General features: G+C 40.9%; 1 protein-coding gene across 1 annotated transcript in view; it reads left to right on the top strand.

Moving 5' to 3' along the window:
• Window positions 1-1,509: 1,509 nt before the first annotated feature.
• The window catches only part of HOOK1 (hook microtubule tethering protein 1), a 63,534-nt gene continuing 53,697 nt past the window's right edge, over window positions 1,510-11,346 (top strand). The window contains exons 1-2 of the mRNA XM_036121341.2: window positions 1,510-1,747; window positions 9,027-9,112. Coding sequence (XP_035977234.1) covers window positions 1,685-1,747; window positions 9,027-9,112 — 149 coding nt within the window. The 5' untranslated portion in view covers window positions 1,510-1,684. The remainder of the gene's footprint in view (window positions 1,748-9,026; window positions 9,113-11,346) is intronic.

Below are 11,346 nucleotides of genomic sequence, written 5' to 3'. Positions count from 1 at the left end.
GTAACTCATATTTGTAAAGGACTATCCAATTCATAAAACTCTCCCACATCCATTATCGGTTTTGGCCCTGTGAACGAGACCGGGCAGGTTACGTCATTAGCATCACTGTAGAAATGTGGACGTTGGATTCCACAGGAGAAAGCTGTTAACAGCCAGTGGGGAGTAAAGTCAAGACTCAGACCAGGTCTTCAATTCCTAGATCTTCTCCTCTTCATTAAGTCACTTTACTGATGTTGCTAGTGTCCAGAAATATAAAACGACTCCACATGGGGTAAGAAAGTTCTGGAATAATGTTAAGAGACTTGATAGCAAACGCAAGGACTCTATTCTTAGAATGAGACTGATTTACATTTGAGGGCTTTTAATTGCAGTCATCTATCAGTTTTTAACTTTCAATGTCTAAATATAAAGACGCGGCAGTATAAACGAGCCAGCTGCATTTTTACACAGCGCATGAACTGATGAGTTTATGAATGAGTGAAGTGATGGAAATCAACAGCAAGAGTAAGAATATCCCAACCCAGTTCAACAGCCTAAGCCATACATCAGTACCTTGGAGAGCTTCCAACTTTAAGTCAGCCCCTCCCTCACATTCTCAAAAAAGACAGGTTTTCAACCTCCAAAGGAAAATCGGAAGCATTTTACACTGATATCTTCCATGTTTTTTGAAAACTTCAAGGTGATTTCATTTTCCATTTTCCTACCTGAAAATGGTCTTCCCTTTTGCCCCATTTCAAATAAAATTGCCCGTGGCTTGTGATCTTGTGAGAGCTTATTTAAGCAGCTTTATGGTATTTTTCCCCCCTTAGCAAACACATTTCTTTGCCATGCCTGCAAATTAAAATGTCCTTTGCCATTGAGCGCCCAGGAGAAAATCAGCTCTCCCTATCGCGAGTGTTTTTTATTCTTGGGTAGGATCTGTTTCTGAAGACATGATGGCAGCAGAGCGTGGGTCTCCACAGGTGTAGCCAGGAGCTGCCCTACCTCGAGAAAGAAGGCGCGAAGATGTCTGAGCCCGCCCTACTTACGCTTGGAGCCCCGCTGCCTCTTCTGCCCTTGGGGCTGCGCGAGCTTCAGCCTCTACAATGCCCCGCCGCGCACGCGCGCTCCCCGCCCCCGTCCTCACCGCACCTGCCAGGTCACAAACCCCTTCCCACCCTCTCGCGCTCCCTCCCGGAGGCTGTCTTGTCTCACATTGATTGGTCGGAGCCAAGAGGGTGCGTCCAATCAGCAATCCCTCCTGCGCAACCTATCCCCGCTCTTCCCGCCCCCTGCCGCCCCGCACGCCCCTCTCGAGCACCTACTTTCTTTGTGACTGGTGCGCGCTCTGGTCACTCAGTGCGGCGGGGAGAGGTGTGCGGGAGTGGGCGGGAAGAGAGGGAGGGGCGGGAGGGGGCGGGGCGGGGCGGGAGGGGGCGGGGCTCAGGTGCTGAGCCGCGCAGTCGGGCCAGACCGAGGAGGGGGCTAACTGCGGAGGGGGGCGGAGCAGGGACGGGAGCGGTGGCGAGGAGGGGGTTACGCCGGCGACGTCGGCAGCGCGAGGCTTCGCGCGTGAGCCGCGCGGGCTGGGCCTGGCTACCGAGCTTTCCCGGCCGGCGAGCAGGTCGTCGACGCCGGCTCCTCGCGGAGCGCGGGGAGGAGGGAGGCGTCCCTGTCAGCGGCGTAGTCGACGGCGGCCCCGGCCATGGAAGAGACGCAGCCGCTTCCGCAGTCCGAGCTGCCGCTGTGCGACAGCCTTATCATCTGGGTGAGTACGAGAGGGCGAGGGGGGCCGAGGGGCGGAGGCGAGGTGCCCGGGGCCCCCAGTTCTCCGCAGGTGAGCCTGAGGAGTAAGCTGGGCCACCTGCGCCGCGGACCGGGCGCATTGCCCTCCGCGTCTCCTGTCGCCCTTGACCGCGAGAGTGCCACCTGCAGGTCGCGAGGCAGGCGTGTGTGTGTTTGAGTGTGTGTATGTTTGTGTCTGGAGACGAGGGAAGGGTAAAGGGAGCTCTGGAGGTAGGGACGGAGGAGGTTCCTCTTACTCCCCCCGATCATGCTTCTGACAGCTGTGGCTGGAGCCAAGTGTCCATCCCCTTTACTCCTTGCTGCCCTATTTTCTTCCTCTGGGCCACCGACTCTCTCGCCTTCTGTCTGCTGAACAGCCTTCTTATACGGATCTTTGTGCCACTTGGGAGCGAAGGCCCCCTCCGAAACTCCTCTCCCACTCAAACCACTTTGCTCTGCTTGGACGCAGGTGGCCAAGAGGTGGTTTTGGTTCCTGGATCATGAGAGCTTCTCCAGGATCCCAGGACATCCGATTTTGTAGAAGTCATTTAGAAGGGATATTTCCACGTATTTCCTGTGTGCAGAAAAAGACATGTTGGGGGGTGGGGGGCTTGTATTCCCCTTTTCTTGCGGGCCCCCCCTTCGCCCTCCAGTGGGCAGCGTATTCTTTAAAGAAAAAGACTTGGCATTTTCGTTTGCACTTTGTGCGTGTTTAGGTTTTTGTTTTTGTTTTTAAAGTAGGCTCTGCGCCCAGCAGGGCCTGAACTCAGGAACCTGAGATGAAGACCCTGACGCTTAACCCACTGAGCCACCCAGGTGCCCCTGTGCATGTTTAGTATTTCTAATTAATTTGTGTTAGGTTTGGACAGGCAGAATCTGTCCCCAGTATTCCCCTCAGTAAAATGACGTCTCACCTTTTGGAGATGCTCAGCCATCAGAGAGCTGGCATTCAGGTGTAGTTTCTAATCCTTATTGGGCAAGTTTGATGCTTAATGGTCTATCCACAAGGTGCTGTTGATGGTGCCCATCCCCAAGCTAGTTGTTTAGTTGTGTGTAGAGGGGTGTGTGCATAATGGAATGTATACAGACTGGATCAGGAGGTGATAATTGGTTGGTGAGATTCCCTAGCAATCTCCTAATTTGAGTAATTCAAAAAAATGAGAGAAATCAGAGAAGGTTTCTGGCCACCTATGAAGTCTACTGGAAATAACCATAATTTAGAGCAGCATTTACAGTGTAGAGGTAAATAGCTTTTGTTGTAAGTGGAATGCAAGTATATAGGGTTTCTGAGTTAAAAGCAATTAGCTAACTGTTCATCTGTATTTTCATTTAAAATAAGTATTGGGATTTAGATGCTGTATTTTAAGACTGTCATGAAATAAGGCAACATTACTTTTAATGATGTGTTTTGTTAAAACAAGTGGCTAATTAAAGGGTGTATCCTAATCTGTTACTTTATTGCTCCAAACATCTGACTTAAGTAGCAAACTTAGTCTTTATGATGTCATTGACTTATATGAGGTAGTGGTGAAGTATAGGATTTTCTTGAATTGTATTGCAGTATTTTAAAATGTTATGTGACTATATCCATTCTTTGAACCAGTCTTTATTGAGTTCCTACTTTGTTCAAGGCACTGAGAAAGACAGATATTGAGAATAATCAAAGAACTTTCCATTTTTTGCTGGAGTGGTAAACAGAGCTGTGCATTTTTACAATGCGAGGCAATATTCCTTAAAAACTGCAAAAATGGTATAAATGACAGAAAGTAATAGGTTATTTGCCTCTCCAGTTCTAAGGCTGCTGAAACACTGCAGAGATAGTGGAATTATTGTGCAGATTGTTGCCTCTACAAATGCTGCTACAGCCAAGTCTACCTGTTCCCATAACAATGCCCAGCCATATAAAGACTAAGAACAACCACACAGTTCCCCTCATGTTTCTCTTTGCAAACTTCTATCAGTCCCTGTTTGAGCCCCCAACTTTTCTCCCCTCAGGAGAATGACCTCCTTATCTTTGGCTCTAGTTCTAGATCCCATCCGTTCTACCTCTTCTAAAACTTTGCTCTATCATTTGTCCTCTTTCTGTATTTACAACTTCTTCCTCTCCTTTGGCTCCTTCCTCTCGACATATTATTCAAAACTTATTCAAATCTTCCCTATCTTAAAGAGAAAGAACAAAGAGCTGTCACTCCCTATTAGAACCACACAGTATTTCCCCTTCCCTATGCAGTCAAATTATTTGAGTGTTTTAATACTCATCCTTTATATTTCTTGAACTTTCATTCCCTCTTCAACCCACTGCACTTGAATTTCTTTTCTCTAAGGCCTTCACCTCCTGGATTTGGCAAACTCTTATATATTATCCTTATCTTACTTGATGTTTCCTTGGTGAAATGATTTTCTGCCTTGGTTTCTAGGGTACCTATCTGTTGGCCTCTCTTTACCTCTCCAGATGATTCCCAGTGAACGTTGGTATCTTATTTTGCCTTTGCCAGCCACTGCATTGTTGATGTCACTACACTTCCCCAAGTTTCCCCAAACTCTCCTGATGCCACACACCCCACGCCTACTGTGCTGCACTGACTTTCTATTTCTTGAGGAAGTTAAGCTGTTTTTAATACATCAGGTCTTTCTTAACTTTTCTCTCCTCTGCCTAGAATAGTCTCTTTCTATTCTTCTAGTGGCTGGCTTCTTTTCACCATTCAGTTCTTGGATCTGTTGTCATCTTTCAGAATCAGTAACAGTGAATGACCTACCTGCCCCCCGCCCCCCACTCCTATCCTTTGTAACCTGTTACCCACTTCCTTTGTGTCTATAACATGTAACACTTTCTGAAGTCATCCTATTTGCTCCTTGGGGTCAGAGCCCTTGTATGACCAGTTTTCTGCTCTGTCCCCAGGAACAAGAAACTGACTGGAATCTCCAGTACAGCATTGAATCAAAGTGGTGATAGTCAATATCCTTGTCTTAGTCCTGACCTCAGAGACCAGTATTTCACCATTAAGTAGGTTCTTGTAGATACCAGGGATGAACTTCTAACTATAATAGAGGATTGATGGATTTCAACAAGTAGAAATCAGGGGAAATTAATTTCTAAACACAGGGAAGAACCCCTGGCGGTAATGTAAATGGTCTCCTTTGGCAGTAGATCAAAAAGAGGTAGTGGAATACACATCTTGTCATGATATCTCTCATCTCTTAATGTGCTTCCTACCATATTGAGTAATGTTACATGTTGAGGGGAAGTAGTAGGAGATATAAGATTAAAAAGTTATGATGGGGTTAAATCATGGAGGTGAGAAGACAGTTGGTAGTAGACTGTGTTCTTTCAGCACTAGACAGTGTTCTGGGACAGTAGAAGCAACACTAACAGAATTTGAGAAGTCATAAAGAAAAGCTGGCTAGTAAAGAGATGCCTTTTTTGGCAGTTATTAAGTTATATTTTATAATATGGAACTCATCTTAAAATAATTCTTAGAAATGTTATACTGCTACTTAGCAAAAAAACTCAGGGCTGGAGGATAAATTTGGGCACCATTTACAAGGTAGAGGGAGTATTTAAGAGTTTTAAGTATTCATATGAAGATAATTTAATTCTGCCTCTTAGTTCTGTGACATTTGGAAATTTAAAATTTTTGGACTTCAATTTCACCAATAAAATGAGAGTTGAACCATATTTGTTTTAATGGCTTTCTTAGTTCTTGTGTTTTTTGACTTTGACAGGCAGGTGAAGGAAAAACTCATGCCAAATATATGCCCAAATTAACAAAAAATATTAAAGGCTGAATCATTTTTATGAAAACCATGAAACTCAAAACAATAATCTTCTTTCTGAAATGAGCATTTGGAGGAGGAGAATATGAGAATAGAGCTGACCCAAAGTTGAGTTTTCATTGGCTGTCAGTTGTGAAAATCCTTGTTTTTTTCTTGATTTTGGTGACATTTACATTGAAGCAATTCAGGAACAACATTTCCACAGTTCTGATTATTTGCTTTGTTTAAAGATAAAGAAGAAACTAAGATGGTTATTTGCCAGAACACTGTGGTTACTGATAGAAGCCCTGTCTGTCCCTTTTGGGCCACTCACTAAAAGACTTCAGCTTTTCTTCACCTCTCTGAAGAATACTATGAGAGGAGACATTTTTCCTTCATCCCTCTGTTTTGGCCTCCTTACCCATACTGAGCTTTTTTAATTTATTCACTCTTCTTGGTTATAAAGCCTTTCTATTTGGCCAAATGAATTTATATTCTATGTTATCTAATTTATTTTGCAACTAGTTAAAGAACTTTCAGGAGACTCCGATTTCCATGTTTTAGGAAGGAAAAATTGATCTTAATCTGGACATGGTGGGCAACAAGGCAACTACTACTACTTTTACATATTTCTTTACTATTTTGCTTGATATTCTGTGCTTCCGAAATCATCCTTTTTAGATAACTAATCATATCCATTTTGTAAAAAGTTAATGAAGCAAAGTGTCAGTAGGAAGGGTTGAAAAGTGGGAGCCACATTTTACCTGAAAGTATATGATTGTCTTCTTTTTAAAGATGCCCTGGGGTTTTTCTTCCCTGTACATCCACTTAATTGCAAAATCCTTATTATTTTATATTTTATTTTTATTTATTTATTTTTTTTTTAAAGATTTTATTTATTTATTTGAGAGAGAGAGAATGAGAGACAGAGAGCATGAGAGGGAGGAGGGTCAGAGGGAGAAGCAGACTCCCTGCTGAGCAGGGAGCCCGATGCGGGACTCGATCCTGGGACTCCAGGATCATGACCTGAGCCGAAGGCAGTTGCTTAACCAACTGAGCCACCCAGGCACCCTTATTTTATATTTTAAATTCCATCAATTCATTCTGTCTTCTTAGTTAGCATTACCTTAATTAGCTCTAAGCCATCCATTTTATCAACAAGACCATTGCAGGAACCTTCTAACCGACTCAGGTGTAAAATACTCTCTTCCTTTCTCTGTCACTATTGCTGCTATTCAAAATATGCTAAAGGTGTCACTCTCTTCCTTACTACTCTTCAGGGATTCATCATCACCCAGAGCGATGGTTCTAAAAAACTGATGTGCATAACAATCTCTTAGGGATTTTCTGGTTTAATATGTCTAGAGATTCTGATACTTATTGTTCTTCGACCCCAAACTTTGAGAAACCCTGAATCATAGCTAATTGCTAACAGCTGTTGAGCTTGTACCATGTGCCAGGTGCTGATCTAAATTTGCTATGTTTGCTGATTCATTTAATTCTCACAACCATCTTTTGAGGTAGAAGCTATTCTACTGTTTCCTATTATAAGGATGATACCATCAAGGGTAAGTCCAGGCTTGTCATGGCCCTCCAGAGTCCTGACCCATGTCTGTTTTCTTACCCCCAACCCCCTTGGTTGTCACCACTTCTCTTTCCTCTTTGCACTGGAAATCCAGTAATACTGAACTGTATGCTGCGTAAAAATACCATTTCTTTTCATGTATTTTTGCTCTTATAATGTTTCTATTTCCTGAAGCTTCCTTGTCTTGGCCCTTTCTTTACTCAAGACCTTCTGTTCAGGAATCATCTCTAAGAATTCTTTCCTAAATACAAGCCCTAATTAAATTAGTTAACTCCCATCTATTTCAGAATAATTTGTGCATAATGTAGTCATGAGACTGGGAATGGCATTTTCTAGAAATAATTTATGTCTTTTTCTACTCTCCTTAACTCTTGACTGAAACTGCTTGAGGGTAGAAAACTGGTGATTTTCCTTTGTAACCCCATCATATATTACAGTGCCCACATAGAGTAAGGAGCTCAGTAAAGTATCTTTGTATGTATACTTTGAAAGTAACTATGTCTAGATTTATTTGTCTGTGTCATCCTTCTATGTTGTATTAGGATAATGGAGATAGATTTGTAGAATCTCGAAATGAACAATCACTAAAAGTGAATCATGGGGAGAGAATTGTATCAGATTACAATACTTAAGTGGTAAACTAAGGAATAATAATTGAATAGTAAAGGAGATGAATATGTATAGGAAAAGAGAATCATAGTGTATTTAATTTAAGATCATTATGGGTTCAGATGAGATTTCTAGGAAGTATATGAACCATTGTAGCTCTGTTGTAATTTGCTTTTCAAAAATTCTTCTGTCTTGTATTTGCTTATTAGAAAAAGATGCCACAGTTCCACTTCTCTCTCTCTCTCTTTTTAAGATTTATTTATTTATTTGCGGGGGAGGGGCAGAAGGAAAGGGAGAGAGAGTTAAGCAGATGCTGCGCTGAGCGTGGAGCCCGATACAGGGCTTGATCTCACAGCCCAGAGATCACGACCTGAACCAAAACAAGAGTCGCACACCTAACCGACTGTGCCACCTAGGCACCCCCACTTCTCCTTTTAATAGGTACATGAATGTTTAACAAATAGAGATTTGAAAAGAGTGATATCTAAAGCCGAAGTAGATAGAAACAACTTGATGTGATGGGTGGGCGCTGGACCGTTCATGCCCTGACACTAATTGTTGGATGGCAGGCTAAGACCCTGCCTTATTTCAGAGCTCACTGGTCAATTAAGTAGTTTTATTTTTTTTTTAAAGATTTTATTTATTTATTTGACAGAGAGAGAGAGACAGTGAGAGAGGGAACACAGCAGTGGGAGTGGGAGAGGGAGAAGCAGGCTTCCTGTGAAGCAGGGAGCCTGATGCAGGGCTGGATCCCAGGATCCTGGGATCACGACCTGAGCCAAAGGCAGACACTTAGCGACTGAGCCACCCAGGCGCCCCAATTAAGTAGTTTTAGACTTGACATTTCTAGCCTTTGTTGTCCTACCACATGATGTGAATGAAGTTTTAATTTGAAATAATAGGTTTTCCTAAAGCTTTTTCTGATGTTATTCTAAAAATGAACATAATGCTGTCTATCTTAAGAGCATTATATGCGGCTTTCAGAAATTCTGAAGTACTTCATACATTACATCAGTGTATTTAACTATTTTAGGTATGATTATTCATGATTTTATGAATTGTTAAGTGTTTACTTTTATAAAAATATTACATAGCCATAGAAACTTATTAATATAGTTTCATTGGTTTGGCACAGTCTGAATTTAAACAAAACAGGACAATTTTTAGCTTGGTGATGTTCGTTCATATATATATGTGTGTGTGTGTGTGTGTGTATATATATATATGTATATATGTATGTATGTTTGGGAGGGTTGGTAACACTACCCTGTAAGTGTAAAGAGGCAGCGAAGTCATCTGCTCTATGTCATTTTAGCTGCAGACATTCAATACTGATGCACCTTGTCAGGATGTCACACAGCTGACTAATGGAGTTGCCATGGCACAAGTTCTTCATCAAATGTAAGTAGTGGTCTAGACTGATTTTGAAAGAATTGTAAACCCAGTACCAAGGAAGAAAGCTTAGACTCATATTCTAAAAGTCACTGAAACTGTATCCTATGAAGTCCTGACAGCCATATGGTACCAAGGCACTATTGCATCTGGGGAACAAAAAAGTTTACCACTTGACTATTCCTTGCTTATTCACAGAGATAGATCTTAACTAAATGAGCAAACAGGATTCTTATCTATTTAAGAGATTTTAATTTTAAGCTTGTTCTGGTCACATTCACAAGTTAGAGTAACTGGAAAAGAAACAGTTTAAATGACTGGTATAATTGTTTATAATGTTTTTTCCCCCCAGTTATATTACTGTCATTGGAAGGTATCAATGCATGAAGATTATTACTTTAGAGATAACTGAAATATAAATACCAGATTTGGAAAAATAATAAATTTTAAAATCTATATTTGAATTACAAGTAGAACTTCTATAACTCCACTAATAATGAAATGAGGTATAGAACAAATTTGAAGTCACAAATATTGGGGAATCTTAACTAATAATTCTGTTTGGGTTAGACCCATTAGGTATAATTGTATAGTATCAGAAGCTCCTAAATCCATTATTTCCCAATTTTTGCCAAACATTGTGCAAGGATTATGATTATAACATCTACAATATGAGCTCTACCCTTAGTAGGAACAAATGGAGCCAATTTATTAATTGATAGTCATATTGATTTTGTATTTGCTTACTTTTATGATAATTCTTCAATGAGACCAGAATCCTACCTCTGCCACTTGTTTTATAGCCAGAAATTGTTTATTTAATTATTGCCATCATTTTGTCAAGGTTTGTTGTGATTGACATTGAAAACCCCGTAGATGGATTTGCCAAAATTCCTTCTCACCCTCAGAAAGACAACTTAAAATGTCAAAATTCTAGTTACTTGGCATCTTCAACATGATGTAATTTGAATAGACAGATTTTATGGTTAACTCAAGATTAACACGTTAAGAGACAAACTTAACATGCTAACATTTTTTTTTGGTAGTCTTCTAAAATATGCCTTCCCTCCCCTGTTTTCTTAAAAATGGTTCTTAAACATTTTTTTATTTATACCCTGTTTAGTTTCAAAGTGATTTCATTGGTCAGAAGCAAGCATTCTCAATATTGATTTGGGAAAAGTCCTCATTGTTTTTTGTCGTTAGAATGTATGCCTTGCCTTTGCTCATTGCCATATGTTGTGGGTATTGGTGTAGATGCAGCTACATTGTGGTTGGTGTGGATTGTAAGGCTGGTATGCGTTCATTAACTTCAACAGTGCCAATCCAAAGCTCTTATTTATATGTGTTGTGGTGGCTCTGGTAGCTTTTATGCTATAACACAATGGATGAGACCTGTTTTTACCATGATGTGATACAATGGCTCTTTGACTCCCTATACTTTAGCACTGTACCTGATGTTTAGAGTAGGGCCAATTCAAATTTAGCTCAACTCTACCCTTTATCACCAACCATTTTCCATAATCTGTTGGATTCTGCTGTCACTGCTGATCCTCTGTCTCTCTGATTTTCCTCTTCTTTTTTGTTTTCTTTTTTGTCTCTTACTGTCTTCTAATACTTTTCTGCAAGAATAATATAATAGCCAACCAATCAGAAAGCTCTCTTTCTTCATAAAACATAAGACTGACCTAAAATTGGATCAAAACCTCTTTTTTGCTTTGCCTGTTTTTGCATGTACTTAGCTATCTAAGCCTCCTTATCATCTAAGGATTATTTAAAATTTATTTTTCTTTTTGAATCCCTTTCTTGTTTGGTAGCTTTCCAGAGGTCTGGATTTGTTAGTGAAACTTAGAAGCATACATTTTTTCCTAGTTGGATCAGTATATCATATTCCTGCTAAAAGAGCACATTTTACCATATTTCTTTGAACACTTCAAAGCACTTTGTATATGTTACAGTCTATTATGTACTGCATTGATTGCAATTGTGACTCATATCAAATCACATCAAAGTTGTTACTGAAGATGAAAAGGGAAATTTTGCTTTCTAAGGAAGTAGTAACATTAAATGAATAATTCTTTTATTATTTACCTGAGGCAAGTATGCTAAAGAATAAGATCATAAAAATCAATGCCCGGGGCACCTGGGTGGTGCAATTGGTTAAGTGTCTGACTCTTGGTTTCAGCTCAGGTCCTGATCTCAGGGTTGTGAGATCCAGCCCCACATTAGGCTCTGCCTCAGCACGG

The sequence above is a fragment of the Halichoerus grypus genome, chromosome 5, assembly GCF_964656455.1.
Source record: "Halichoerus grypus chromosome 5, mHalGry1.hap1.1, whole genome shotgun sequence".
In the NCBI taxonomy this organism is placed as follows: domain Eukaryota; kingdom Metazoa; phylum Chordata; class Mammalia; order Carnivora; family Phocidae; genus Halichoerus; species Halichoerus grypus.
Note: the sequence above shows the minus strand (reverse complement) of the source record. Positions and strands in the feature narration are given on the sequence as shown.